At 41.3% G+C, this 15,788-nt stretch overlaps 1 protein-coding gene across 3 annotated transcripts in view; it reads right to left on the minus strand.

The window, feature by feature from the left end:
- The window catches only part of DECR1 (2,4-dienoyl-CoA reductase 1), a 36,202-nt gene extending 21,730 nt beyond the window's left edge, over positions 1-14,472 (minus strand). Inside the window, exons 1-3 of one of the 3 annotated variants that reach the window (XM_074944128.1) lie at positions 11,990-12,033; positions 8,378-8,471; positions 2,511-2,713 (exon numbers count right to left, since the gene is read on the minus strand). In XM_074944128.1, the coding sequence (XP_074800229.1) occupies positions 2,511-2,713; positions 8,378-8,398 (224 nt within the window). In that variant the 5' untranslated portion in view covers positions 8,399-8,471; positions 11,990-12,033. Of the gene's footprint in view, positions 1-2,510; positions 2,714-8,377; positions 8,472-9,160; positions 9,247-11,989; positions 12,034-14,316 lie in introns of those variants that run through there. The other 2 variants (XM_074944126.1, XM_074944127.1) reach the window with 2 other exon arrangements.
- Positions 14,473-15,788: the final 1,316 nt, after the last annotated feature.

The following is a 15,788-nucleotide window of genomic DNA, read 5'->3' on the forward strand; positions in this document are numbered from 1 at the left end:
CTCAATACTCGGTACAAGGGTCAAACCTTAACTGCTGAAGAAGAGGAGTTGCCTATGACATGGACATCCAGCAATCATCCCTCCATAATGCCAACTATAATAAATTTCAAAGCTAAGGGTGAACCATTCAAGAAATATATGTTTGCTGATGACGTTTTAAAGAAAGTCACACAAGTGAATTGGTGGAAGTCACTTAAGCACTTGCATGCAGAGACTGTTGAAGTGATAATCTCACTTTTAACAGCAGTAGCTTCTTCTGCCGGTGCAGAAAGAGTATTTTCTTTCATTTGGACTAATTCATTCCAAATTGAGAAATCGTTTGGGACCTGAAAAAGCAGGAAAGCTTGTTTTTCTTTTCCAGATTATGAACAAACAGGACAATGAAGGTGAAGATGACTGAAATAGCTGCAGAAGCCAATATTTTAAGTTTCTCATGTTGGCCTGGCTGACATAGTCAATTTAATTTTTCTTCTTCTTCTTTTTAATATTTCATTCAACTATTTTAGTTAAAAACAATGTTAACAAAAACAAACCTGATTTTAAAGAACTTGAATGTTTAACTAAATTCAAAAATTCATATGCTTGTTTTGTTAAAATATTATGTTTTCTGTTGAAGGAAAAAAATCCAAAACGCGTAACACTGGTTTAGTTAAATAAAACAATTTAAATGTCTGTCTGGTGATGTTCTCCTCCTAATATAGCATGGCAAGAAAATCCTCCAAATATTAATGATTAACCTGTTGAATTGGAGACAGTTCACCTCCCAATGACTTCATAAATATCTGCTTCAATTACCTTTGGTAAATGAAATAACCAATCATTCATTTTCCGATATAGCTGTAAAACTAATCTGAAAAGTTTTCAAAATAAATCACTTTAAAAATGTATAGTGTGTACCTTCTAAAAATGAAACCTACATCTATCTTGGAGTTGTGAAGAATATGTATTAAGATTATAACAACCAACAAGAATGCATTTTTATGTAGAAATCCATGATTAAATCGAGTCTTCCTGACTAGTGATTTAAATCAAATACACCCTGATTCAAAGTGTAGTTATCAATAGTTTGCTGTCACACTGGGGGGACATATCGAGTGGAGGTCCTGAAAAGGTCTGTCCTGGGTCTGGTACTATTCAATATCATAGAATCATAGAATATCAGGGTTGGAAGGGACCTCAGGAGGTCATCTAGTCCAACCCCCTGCTCAAAGCAGGAGCTAACCCCGATTTTTGCCCCAGATCCCTAAATAGCCCCCTCAAGGATTGAACTCACAACCCTGGGTTTGGCAGGCTCAAACCACTGAGCTATCCCTGCCCCCATTAATTTTCATTAATGATTTGGATAATGGAGTAAAGAGTATGTTCATAAAATATGTAGATGATACCAGGTTGGGAGCATTGCTAGCAGTTTAGATGACGGGATTAGAATTCAAAATGACTGACAAATTGGAGAATTGGTCTCAAATCAACAAGAAGAAATTCAAAAGAGACAAGTGCAAAGTACTACACTTTGGAAAGACAAATCAAGTGCATAACTATAAAATGGAGAATAACTGGCTAGGCAGTAGTACAGATGTAAAAGATCTAGCATTTATAGTAGATCACAAATGTAATGATAGTTAATGTGATGCAGTTGCAAATGAGGCCAATGAGGAGAGCAACAAAACTGATAAAAGGCTTAGAAAACCTGACCTATGAAGAAAGGTTAAAAAAATTGGGCATATTTAGTCTTGAGTTAAGAAGACTGAGTAAGGACCTGATAACAGCCTTCAAGTATGCTAAGGGCTGTTTTAAAGAGGATGGTGATCAATTATTCTCCATGTCCACTGAAGGAATAGGCAAAATCTGCAGCAAGGGAGATTTATATTAGATATTAGGAAAAACTTTCTAACCATAAGGATACTTAAGCAATGGAGTAAGTTTCCAAGGGAAGATGTGGAATCCCTGTCATTGGAAAATTTTAAGAACAGGCTGGACAAACACCTGTCAGGGATGGACTAGGTATACTTGGTCCTGCCTTAGTGCAGGAGGCTGGACTAGATGACCTCTCGAGGTCCCTTCCTGTCTACATTTCTATTTTTTGCCTCTCTTCTCCCAACCCATTGAGTTTGCAATAGAGGTGAAGTATACCTGGCTTTTTTTTGTTTTACTATACTTCCTTGTTGTGGACCATCATGACTTTAACTTGTATTTCTTCTCACTGAAGGCTATGCAGCAGTCAAGCACAAGACATTACAGGTCTTACATAAATACTAACAATTTTAAATGTAATATTTATACTCTGCAATGTATTTGTGTATATTTCAGAACAGCTTTTTAAAATTTAGCACATCAGATTATAATTAAAATGGTACTGCAGGTTAAGAGCCAGATTTAAATTACATGTCTGTAGCTATGAATAAAAAAAATGTATCTTTATGTATTGTTTACGAAGGAACAGGGAAGCAGATCAATGCAGCTTTCAATACTAAATTTAAAAAGGTTTTTCAGATTTGATTATTAGTATTTACCTGCTTGATATAACACATTCGGCACCTAAACTGGACAGAGCTGTTGTCATTCCTTTGCCAAGTCCAGTACCTCCACCAGTAACAAAAGCCACTTTTCCTTGAAAGGCATTTGGTGGTAACATCATTTTTTGAAGAGGTGGAAAGAAGCTAGCTTGTGGTGCATTGTTACTTTGACTTAATATATTTGATCCATGACTGAAAAACTGAAACAAAAAAATAAAATTATTTATTACTGCTTACATACATGGATTCCCACAACAATCATAAGAAAATTAAGTTTTCAGTCTTGGAATTATAATAATAAATATTTTCACAATTGACAAAAATTCACTAAGCAATAATTGTATATTTATTGCATCACACTATACGTGAATACTTTTAAACAAATATGAATATTAAAGTAATTTTAATTGTTAGGGTAAGTTAATAGACTGCGGTAATTTCCTCTACATTTTCAAATGAAATAAATGTTTTTCAACAGTTAAGTGATTTTTGTTCTTTTGAACATTGTGCCCAGTCCTGCAATAATTACTCACGTATGCCCCAGTCCTACATTGGGATTAATTAGTGTGGACCCATCAGCTGTTTGTAGATCCCAAAGCAGGAGTGACGCTTTAGACCCTAATCCTGCTGCAAAGACTTCTGCATGTGCTTAACTATATGCGTTGTGAGTAGCTTCACTAAGTCAGCAGGACTACTCGTAGTATGTAAAGATAAGCACATGTATAAGTCTTTGCAAAATTGGGGCCTGCAGTAGTAGCTACGCAAGGCCTTGATCCTGCACCACTGAAGTAAATGGAATTTTCATTATTGGCTTCAACAGGAACAGGATCAAGCCCCATACAACTAATCCCACTGGTTAATGGAACTACTTGTATGGGTAAGGCATTTATGACTAGAACATTTATTATGGGTGAAGTAGGTATCACTGCCTATTATTAAAGTTGTCTGACACACACCATTATAACACCCTGTTTTGAGTTGCTTAAAATTTTGCCAGTTTTAACAGTTTGAGCTGAAAATTTCAATGCTGGGTGTCTGCTTCAAGCAGAAGGTTTTTGTAAAATTTCAGCCAAAACAGTTCAACCATTTCTGAGAATGAGACTAGGAGAAAATATGATTTTCAACATTAGAGCAGGGACTTGAAATTTTGCAGGGGAGTGGCCTTTGTGTCAGGGATGTGCTTTTTGCCACCCCTGTGCAAATTTGGCCAAGTTATAAGCCCACGAAAAATCACAGTTCACACGTGCTCAGTAGAGACTTGAAAGAGCTTAACTTAGGCCTGGTCTACACTCGGGGGGGAAATCGATCTAAGTTATGCAACTTCAGCTACGTGAATAACGTAGCTGAAGTCTACGTACTTAGATTGACTTACCGTGGTGTCTTCACAGCAGTGAGTCGACTGCTGCTGCTCCCCCGTCGACTCCGCCTGCGCCTCTCGCGGCAGTGGAGTACAGGAGTCGACAGGCGATTTATCGCGTCTAGACTAGATGCGATAAATCGACCTATGCTGGATTGATCGCTGGGTAGTGACCCGATCCGATGGATTGTGTAGACATACCCTAACATATCTGAAGATTCCATCCTCGCTAAGCATGCTCCCTCCCCTCACAGCTCCCACATTTGACTGGACTGTAAATGCACCAGCCCCACACAACAACTGAATATGCTCCATCCCCTCACAGATTCTGCATGTGACTGGACTGTGCATGAACCAATCCCCTGGAGTAACTGAGCATGCTTCAGCCTAGGCTGCAGGAGCAAAGCTGGACTTCCCCTGTAATGGCTGCTTCCAGCAGCTAGGGTGGGACTGCACGGCACCAAAACTGAGAGCAGGCAGCCTACTGGCACTCAAGTGGCATGGAGGAAGAAGCCATCTGATTCAAATGCAGAGGGGACAAGAACACATCTAAGGAATTATGGAGGAGAGCTGTGGGAATAGATTGAGAGAAGGAGCCTGAGTCAGGAGACTAGGACTGGAGGCTGCCCGCGGATGTAGGCTAGGACTGGTTGGGGAAGGAGGCAAGGAGCCAGGGAGAGAAATGGGGTTGGGAGAATACAGAGAACCAGTGTGTCGGGACGGAGGGGCACACGCAGAAACTGAGATCAGATGAAGAGCCAGTAGGGGGAGACTGGCAGGGAAAGGAGACAGGTGGAGACAGGGAATCGGGGGGAGGGAGAGTGGTGAGGAGGACGGGCAACCGGAGGCCATATCATAATTAAAGCTAAGATTTTGTCATGTGCATTTTTAGTGAAAGTCATGAACAGGACGCAGGCAATAAACAATAAGTCATGGAAGCCTGAGCCCCGACGCCTGGGGGCCGACAGCCTGAGCCCCGGCAGCCAAAGTTGCAGAGGTCATGTAAAATCAGAGAATCTGTGATGAACGTGACTGACTCATAGCCTTAATCATAATGCATATGCACAAGATTGCATAGGAAACCTTAATTCTGGCATTTCAAACTTTTGCAACCTTAATAATGTCCTTTTAACATATTTTTTTCAAGTAATTTGTATAACAAAGTATGTATTGTAAATACTTGTAGATTTTTAAAATTAATCATCACTAAGGCAATAAATGATGACTGACCGTCTTCTATGCGTGTAGATTTCCACAGTTTGAGCTGAAAATTAAAGAAATTAAATCCTTGTTCTTGTATAAATATCATGTTCATTATTAAATTACATTAAAACTGGTTAATTTTAATAGATGCATATTTTTTAAAACCCTCAAATACTCAGTTTTTTTAAATATAAAAATCAAAACAGTTTAAATTAGAAAATTAATTCTTGTGCTGAACCTCATGTTATCCATGGCAACGCTTAACGCTTCAGTAACCAACAAACACCAATTAAAATGGACTATGGTTATAACTGCGCTTCAGTAATATGAATCTACTTTACAGTGACACTCAGAAGTCCCAAATCAGGATTGGGGACCCTTTATGTGAGACCCTATACTATGCCCAATAATCTCCTGAATTTAAAGCCTCTGCATTGGAGTAGATAAGAGAAACATGGCCAGGGTTATGCCAGTCTTATGTAACCCAGATGGCAGGAAGACTATCAAGGGGAGGTTGAAATGGTGTAAGTTGCCTGCTATCTCCCTGTCACAGGGAGCATGAAGAACGTCAACTGGGGCTCAGGCTGCCGTCAAAATTGCATGGTGCTGGCCAGTGGGGACAGAACCACATTGGTTGCTCCTGGACCTACAAATGGAAACTAAAATTGCCCTCTCAATTGGTCCATGTCAGAGGTTAGATGACAGCTGTAACCTGCGTCAGCAGCAATGCTTTCAAGACTTTCTGTAAGACTGGTTCTGACCAGGGCGGTTAAAAATCAATTATTTTTTTTTATTTAAATCGGATTTTTGGATAAAATGCTTTTTGAGGAAAAAGCTTATCTAAAGATAGTTTTAATTAAGATACATTATAGCTCAAAGATCTCATCATGGAATAGGGATTATAAACTCTAATTCTATTCTATATTCATGTAATGTTTAAGAAAAGTTTTGTAAATGAGTTCCAATAGTTCATGGATTAGGGACCCAATCTTATGAGGTTCCAGGGGCTTCTGTGTAGATTATTTAGATTAATCTTTCTATCTACCCAATGGGACTCAGTGCTCAGTCTAGAAGATACCATCAAAGATGTTTAGTTTTGCAGTTTTCAAACTGTGGATTTGTGTCTCCAGAGATAACATGCTTGTAAACAGCAAAAATGTTTTTAAATAAATAATATATAGAGGTGAGAAATCGTTAAATAAAACAATTTAAATGTCTGTCTGGTGATGTTCTCCTCCTAATACAGCATGGCAAGAAAATCCTCCAAATATTAATATGATCAACCTGTTGAATTGGAGATAGGTTCACTCCCAATGACTTCATAAATATCTGCTTCAATTACCTTTGGTAAATGAAATAACCAAACAATCTTTCATTTTCCGATATAGCTGTAAAATTAATATGAAAAGTTTTCAAAATAAATCAATCACTTAAAAAATATATAGTGTGTACCTTCTAAAAGTGAAACCTACATCTATCTTTGAGTTGTGAAGAATATGTATGAAAGTTATAACAACCAGAAATCCATGATTAAATCGAGTCTTTTAAATCGAGGCACTTTAAATCATGATTTAAATCAAATCCACCTGGTTCTGACCAGAAGAAAAAGTGTCTTTACTTGGTTATAAGGTTGTTTTAAAGAAAAAGGAAATCTTACATTCCTGAAGTGAACCTGGTGATTGAAGTAACAAGTAAAAAAGAACATAGTGAGGCATAGAAAATAATTCAATACTATAAAGAGAGTCTGTGGCAGAAAATGTCTGCACACTTATCATGAAAATCTAGATTACATACTAAAGTAAATACTCTGGGACAGTTTGCAGTCTGCCTGGTAAATAATATCAAAATTTAGAATTCCTCCACAGCAGAGCTTGTGGAAATATTTTTGTAATTATATAAGTTAATGTTTTGCTTTTTCAGTTAGCTGTTTACTAGTTGTTTATTTTGGCATGGTATTTTTCTCTTTTCCCCCCCCCCATACACAATGAATTGACCAAACTACAATAATCTTTTCCCATATCAAAGACAGTTTTACTATCTGATTGCCATCCACCACCAGAACTTTTCATGAAGATAATAAAAGTCAAATACTTTTTTGCATAGAATGACATTTTCACCACTCACTTCTCAATCCGAAGAGTCTGCAACCTGCATCAGAGCCGAACACCAAAAAATCATCATCTTATCTCATTGGAAAGATCATGCACATTCAGGAAGCCTTCTCAAATGGCCTAGATCCACTCCACCTATCACCACCAACCCACCTGCATTCCTAGAGTTCAGTATACTTACTCATCGAGAAGTTCTGGACATTACATGAGTGTCAACCTGAAACTTGTGAATCCAACCCATGATCTTCCCGGCTTCTGAAAGAGCCAACAGCAACTAGTACCATCCCTGACTGAAATAAGCCAATGTCTCATTCAGAAAAGGAATCTTTCCTTCCTACTTCAAACACGCAACAGTCCAACCAACACTAAAGAAACCTACCCTGGACACATCAGTTCTAGCCAACTACTGCCCAGCGTTAAATCTCCCATCCCCCCAAGCAAACTCACAGAGAAGATAGCTAAAGGCCAACTACAACCTCATCTAATTGAAGCTAATATTCTAGACACAGCACAATCTGGATTCAGGCCAGGCCATGGAACTGAAATTGCTTTAGTGGCACTGATCTCCTGTCAATGGACAGGACAGAACATCTATTCTCATCCTATAGGACCTCTCTGCAGAATTCAACATTGTCGACAATAAGATACTCCTGTCTCACCTTAGAGACAGAAGGCAGAAGTCCAGGGTAATGCACTAAAACAGTTTAAATCCTTCTTGGAGGGACACATCCAATGAGTACAGATAGGAAACTGCACCTCCACTGAGCATGGCAGAGGTGATGCTAGTGGGCAAAAGAAAATATTTTCAAGAGTTTTCAGCCATGATAAAGTCTCCTTTGGTTGAAGGTACATACCCACCATTGCTCAATTCAGTCTGATGTTTAGGAGTACTTTTAGATTGCTTGCTGATACTAAATTTTCACATAGCAGCATCCACAAATAACATTTTCTTGCCGTCTCCAGTTGGTTGTGTCCCATTCTGGTGGACAATGACCTGGCCTCAGTTATTCATACTTTCATGACCTCTTGGCTGGATTACGGCAATGCATAATACCTGGGCATGAAACCTTCAGTGCTCAGGAAACTCCTGCTATAGAAAGCTGTAATACATCTGCTCAGTAATATAGGCTACTACAAATACATTAAAACCTATACTACCCTTAGAATCTCAAATCAAGTTCAAGGTTTCAGACCTTATCTTCAAGGCACTCCATGATTTGGGCCCAGGATATCTCCAAGATGAAGACTGTGGTCAACAACTTCACTCCTCTGACACAATGGAACTCTCTACAAAGAAGATAAAGCTTGTTTGTGTGAGACACATAACTTTCTTGGGGGCCAGACTGAGACTGTGGAATGAACTCCCCCCAGGAACTAAGGACCATCACAAACCTCACCACATTTCTTTGACCTTGCCTAAGCTAACATAAATACATAGCAACATGTATATTAAAAACATCCTAGTAAAATAAGACTCTCCACTGTATGCATTTCTCCCTCTGGGGAGCACACACAATACTTGGCAGATGGTAGTTACATCACTAAATGCACCACTGGAAAGTGATCAGATACTACTGTGATGAGGAGTGTGGCACACAAACCCATATATAATATAACGTTCTTGGAAAATCTTCATTTTCAGTGTATATTACAATGTAGCAAAGGGTTCATTGTAGCGGCACTCAAAGCAATATACTATGCATTACATTCGCGTTATCTCATCTGACTTTTGTGGTTTCTCAACCTCAGGAAGACCAATTACAGACCTGATTATTCTCTTGTCCATTCCACTCAACAACAAATGGTAAGCATATGCCCTCTTATTCCATAGACAAACGTACTTAATATTTATCCATTATCTCTAATATTACTCCTGGGGAATTCTGCGCGAAAAAATTAAAACTGCCCAGTCCATCACCCCCCCACCCCAATGGTGATTTACATCTCTACTGGCTGCTCTGGGGGCCCAAACTAACCTGCCTGCGCCTCCAGGGAGGGATGTGTGACCAGTCCTGTGTCTTCCCTTTGCTTCCCTGTCAGAAGTCATAATTTTCTGCGGGGAAGGAAAGAAATCTGCGGAGGACATTAATTCTGCGAACGAACTGTGACACAGAATTCCCCCAGGAGTATAATATGTAAGGGTTTTATTCACTTTTACACCAATGTTTAAAGGGAGAGGAGACAGATGGGTTTGTTTCACGATTTGTAGGTTTCATATAAAACAGGTTTTATGAAACCTAGTACTATAGGAATGTTTTAGAAATAGTGCTTAAAATATTACCAAAAATGGGTATGCTTGAATTTGAATATTCCACATTTTCCACCTACATATTTTTACAATCCAAAGAGTGCAGCATTGGGCTAATGTAAAATCATTAATAAGTGAAAATAACTGGTTTATTTCTATATTCTGAATATAGAACAAAAAAAAATCATGAATGATTAAAAGTATTTTATTTTTATAAAGACATTAATAACAATCTAAAATAATACTTTTTTGCTAATGTTACTAATTTTTTATTTGTAATAGATCCTTTTAAATATAAGCTCCCAATATGATTTTAAGAAGCCAGTTTGGGCCATTTTCACTATATAGAAGTTGTCAACTAAAATATATTAACTTTAGATACTTGGTGCTCCCACTATAAATCAGAGAGAGAAGATTATTTTTCTGGTTAATTACTGTTCTAAGTGTTTCCAGATCTCAAAGTCCTGTTTTCCAATTTCCAGAATTTGCAGGAAAAATTTCTTACTTGGTGGCATTAGCCCCAACATCTAAATATGGGTTCTAATCATCTTGTCAAAGAGTTTCATGATTGGTCTGAGAAAACATGCATGTGGAGCTCTGTATTGCATGTTTGTGCATCAGCACGGTGGAGTGAAATGGAGACCAGAAAGAAACTTTTATGTATTATAGGACACTAAGAAAAAATATATTGCCAATCCTATGTATCCTTGCCTCACAGAGCCTACATTCAGATGAAATGACTAACATCTGATGACAATCAAAGGGCCTTCTCCACAAATTTGTGAGTAACAATACATGCTATTCGTTCTTTCCCCAGGAGATATCCTATCACTCCAGTGGAGCTCTAGGCATGTAACCTAATATGGAGGAGCTCAATATTAGATTCAAACTAGATCTACTATGAAAGCAAAACAATATTTCGAAATTTACATTAAACTGCACATTTGAGATATTCCTGCTAAAACTCAGACATCTCTGTAATATACATGAAACAACACAGAACTCTTTAGAGAGGATTTTGAGAAATTCAAGAAACTCAGATCAAGATTTTGTTCAGAATCAATTGAGAATCAATAAAAATTTCCCAGACCATGTGTTTTCTGAAGCACCAAAATCCTGGTAATCAGAGCTGTAACAGAATAACCCGGTACACAGACTTATTTTTTATATTTTTTCTAATGAATACCAGATTTTCATCTGAGGCACTGTCAATTCTTAAACTTTTTCTGGAAGAAATTATTTAAAAAATAATGGTAGCAAAGGCTCTTTTTTTCTTTCCTTATGAACTCCACAGCTTTAAAACGCTCAAATTGTCTACCTCACAAACTACCTTCAATTACCACTTTTCTCATTTCCTTTTATAGATCTTGGTTACAAAAAGCTAAGTGAGATGCTCAAAACCTAACCTAATATATATACCCTAGGAATAGAACATAAGAAGTGACATTTTGACCATGAATCTTTTTCCGGGCTGAAGGAAAGAGAAATAAAACTAGACTAGTTGAATTTTAAAAAGGAATTTCAGAGAAAATGTGAAGATGGGAAAATGAAAGGCAAGTATACTGGGAGAAAACAAAACTGGGAGAGTGGGCACATTTAGAACACAGGTTTAATATACTTTGGCCACATCCAGGCTTGCCAGCCAAACAGAAAGCGTAACTGGTTTGATGGTTTCAGAATCTCAGCTCCCAACTAAATATATATGGGACTTTCAAGTCTTACTGGGCCCAATTTTTAGAACTGCTCCATGCAAGCACACATACAATTGCAGTAACTGCTTATGTCCAAACGGTCAGTTATACATCTATGTAGTTACTTATGAATGCTAGCACCAAGTGAAATCAGGAGCCCAGGATTTTTATTCCACGCCTGCTACTGACTCATTATATCACCATTAGCAAGTAACAATTTCTGTATCTCAGCTGTACAGTCTTTAAAATAGAAATAATCCACCTTGGTAAAGTGCATTGAAAGAGTAAAATTACTATTTGCTTGATAAATTGACAAATCATGTGTACACATTTGCCACAAAATAAAATAATAAATGTATTTTTCTTTCTTTACTTAAATGCAGTAATACATTTATGGTTTTAAAACTATGTGCAGAATTTTTAGGGGATACATAGACTCATAGGCACTTTTATATAACTGTTCTATAGAGATCTGATTGGTTCTTCAAGTGAGACTTGCAAGCAAGGCTGACAAAGAAAAAACAGCTAAATTAAAAAAGAGGGCAGGATGCATGAGCAGCTGTATATTTTCCTCAGCAGGCAGTGATCGATCTATCAGGGATCGATTTATCGTGTCTAGCGTAGACACAATAAATCGATCCCCGATCGCTCTGCCGTCAACTCCGGAACTCCACCATGACGAGAGGCAGAAGCGGAGTTGACCGGGGAGCGGCAGCCGTCGATCCCGCGCCGCAAGGATGTGAAGTAAGTGATTCTAAGTCGATCTAAGATACATCGACTTCAGCTACGCTATTCTCATAACTGAAGTTGCGAATCTTAGATCGATCCCCAGTGTAGACCAGGCCTTAGTCAAGAGCTGGCCTTACCTATTCTGATCTAGCAAGATACTTAGCACATTACAGAAGGGGCTGAGCAGTTACAGCAAGGACCCTCTGTGAATGGACAGCTGATCTGGACAGTCAAAGGATAACACAGCGTCCCAGGTACAACACTGGAATTCTAACTGTGGCACAGAAACAAAATTAGATTCAAAAGAGTAAAGGACTGAACACAGCAGCAAAAAATATGTATAAGTAAAAGTCAGACAAACATACAGCTGATTTCTAGGGGCAGGAGAACAGAATGGGCTCATTATAGGACAAGAGCAGCAAAGTTGTTCAGAGGAGTCACAGTAGTGGGAATTGTCACAAACCACAACGAAAAAATCTAATACTCAGTTCTATGTCGGGACACGGGTGCCAGCCACTGGCGTAGACGCGCTGCAATTGTATATACCATAATTTGCATGCAGATAGCCCATTTTCAAACTGAGGAAAACTGCACTGACACAAGTCACTTTTTACATGGGTGCATGCAATGTTGTCTACATTAAGTAGTTTCCACCAGCGTGCAACAACATCAGTACAAAAACAACCCACATGTAAACATGGGTTAGGGATCAAACTAAACTGAAAACATGCCCAGGAACAAACTAAAAATAAACTAGGTAACTGAAGGAGGAGGGGAGAGAAATCATAACATTACTCCCACTTGTAGGAATAACACAGCAAGTCTTTTCTGAACCGTAAGTGCTGTGTCTGGACAAAACTCTTCCAAAACATGGTCTGCAAAGGTACCATAAGTAAACAGACCAATTTATTTTGTTGCTCTGACTGTAAAATGTAAGCTATTTTAGTTAAACTGTATTGAACAGTACTGCTCCCAAGACCAAAGGTTGGTAAAAGGCTTGCTGTGCATCTGCAATATTTATCCAGCTAGAGAAGGGAAGGTTCCACTGAACGCCTGGGGGGAGGAGGATAGAAATTACACCATTATGTATGGTGAGGTGAAGGTGACTCTGCCTAAGGAAGTTATACTGGGTACGTAAATTTCAGAGTAGCAGCCGTGTTAGTCTGTATCCGCAAAAAGAAAAGGAGTATTTGTGGCACCTTAGAGACTAACCAATTCATTTGAGCATAAACTTTCGTGAGAAACAGCTCACTTCATTGGATGCATGGCTTTCACTGTGTTCCTGGAGGAGAGAGGGGAGAAATAGAGTGGGCTTCCAGTGTTGTTAACTCTCAAAATTTTATTACAAGTCTCATGATATCTGTTGGCATTTTTTCTAAAGCCCTAGCTACTGAAATCAAGACATTACATGAGAATCCCAACTTTAATTAAAAAGTAAATTTCTAGCCCTCAAGGTGACAGAGGAAAACTTGAAACAATTAAGCAAGTGCATCCTAAAGACTAAGAAATCAAAAGATAAATAAAAATAAACCACAACTGATTTAAAATGTCATTATTATAAGTAAATCTCATGATTATTTTAAACACTTGGTGGGGCAGGCAATGCTGAATGTCACTGTATTTTACAGGGAAAATGGAGCAAGGGTTAGCACTGCATCCAGAGAGAAGGGAGATGAGATGGGTTATGCTGGTTCCTGGGATAGTTACATTGTGAGCCCTGTGGGGAAGGAAACTGGAAGATGGGGATGGGTTACCTCATGCCTCAGCCATAATGGCAGCATGTGTGTGCCAGAAGACAGTAAGGGTACACTGTTCCCTAGCCATGGGGGTACCATGTGTGTGCCAGTGGAGGGGGTGTTACACGCTGTGCCCGGGCCAGGGGGGCAGCCTGGGGGTGCGGGAGGAGGGAGGGGGCGTTACACGCTGTGCCCGGGCCGGGGGGGCAACCTGGGGGTGCGGGAGGAAGGGAGGGACGGGACATGCTGTGCCCGGGCCGGGGGGGGCAGCCTAGGGGGTGCGGGAGGGAGGGAGGGACGGGGCGTTACACGCTGTGCCCGGGCCGGGGGGGGGGGGGCAGCCTGGGGGGTGCGGGAGGGACGGGGCGTTACACACTGTGCCCGGGCCGGGGGGGCAGCCTGGGGGGTGCGGGAGGGACGGGGCGTTACACGCTGTGCCCGGGCCGGGGGGGGGGCAGCCTGGGGGGTGCGGGCGGAGGGAGGGACGGGGCGTTACACGCTGTGCCCGGGCCGGGGGGGGGCAGCCTGGGGGGTGCGGGCGGAGGGAGGGACGGGACACGCTGTGCCCGGGCCATGGGGGCAGCCTGGGGGGTGCGGGAGGAGGAAGGGGGGACACGCTGTGCTGCGGCAGAGACGCGGGGTGATACGGGCCCGTCTGGGAGGGAGGGGCGGGACAGCGACTCCCCGGCCGGCCGGCAGCTCCGCAGGGGCTGGGGGGGGCGCCTTACCCGCGTCGTGGGAAGAAAACGCGCGGCCGCACCACCCCACAGGCCGCACCACCCCGCCCGGAGCGCCATGGCCACCGCGCTGCCGCTCCCCCGGCCTCCGCCAAACTACCAGACTTCGAACCCCCTCCTCGCTGGGACCGAGGGCGCATGTGGAAAAGGCGGGGCTTGAGCTCCGCCCTGGCCCCGCCCCCTCTGGTCTCTTGTCTCCTGTGGGGGCGGGGGCAAGGAGGGAGAGCCGCTTGCTTGCTCGCACCAGGGCGGAGCTTCCCCTTGCTGGGGCTGCGCGCGCCTCACTCACCTGAAGCCCCCGCCCCCAAGGGGCTTCGGGGTCGCGGGTACTGGCTGCGCGCGCCCGTTTTTACCCCTCACCCATAATTCTTATTCATTGGTTAAATGTCGTTATCCATTTAAGCGCCCGCGGTGCACAAGTAGCTGGCAGGAGCCTGAGCCAGTTGGATCAGCCTCGTTTTTGCCTGTCCGGCCACTCCCAACCCTGTCCACACACAGACACGATTCTCGGATATAGGCACAGGCTGAGCCTCAGCCTGCGGTGACCTGTTCTCCTTCCACCCCTGCAGCAGTGGATATTTGGTGGGGCAGCCAAAGTGGCTCCTTTTCCTCTGAATAGCTGATTTCTAGAGCCCAGTGCGGATACAAAATCAATATCCGTATCCAATCCGTGATCCGCAGCAACATGGTACTGTGCATGGATATAAAGTGGATATCCGCCGATTTGCAGGGCTCTATTGATTTCATCCAGACAGACTTAGTACCGTCTCTTGCTCCCACCCATTGTAAGGGACAGAATTTGCTGACAAGAAAGCCAATTGATTGTCCTGCAGGACTGGTGTGCAGTGTTGCAGCAGCCTTGTTGGTTCCAGGCTATGAGAGAGAGAGAGAGAAGATGAGGAAGGTAATATCTTTTATTGGACCTGTCAAGGTTCCTTCCCCACTCTGAACTCTAGGGTACAGATGTGGGGACCTGCATGAAAACCGCCTAAGCTTATTTTTACCAGTTTAGGTTAAAACTTCCCCAAGGTACAAACTCTTTTCCTTTTTCCCTTGGACTTTATTGCTGCCACCACCAAATGTCTAACAGATATATAACCGGGAAAGAGCCCGATTGGAAACATCTTTCCCCCCAAAATCCTCCCCAAACCCTACACCCCCTTTCCTGGGGAAGGCTTGATAAAAATCCTCAACAATTTGCATAGGTGAACACAGACCCAAACCCTTGGATCTTAAGAACAAAACAATCAGGAAAAAACAATCAGGTTCTTAAAGAAGAATTTTAATAGAAGAAAAAGTAAAAGAATCACCTCTGTAAATCAGGATGGTAAATACCTTACACGGTAATTAGATTCAAAACATAGAGAATCCCTCTAGGCAAAACCTTAAGTTACAAAAAGACACAAAAACAGGAATATTCATTCCATTCAGCACAGCTTATTTTCTCAGCCATTTAAACAAAC

This window comes from Natator depressus, chromosome 2 (genome assembly GCF_965152275.1).
Source record: "Natator depressus isolate rNatDep1 chromosome 2, rNatDep2.hap1, whole genome shotgun sequence".
NCBI lineage: Eukaryota > Metazoa > Chordata > Testudines > Cheloniidae > Natator > Natator depressus.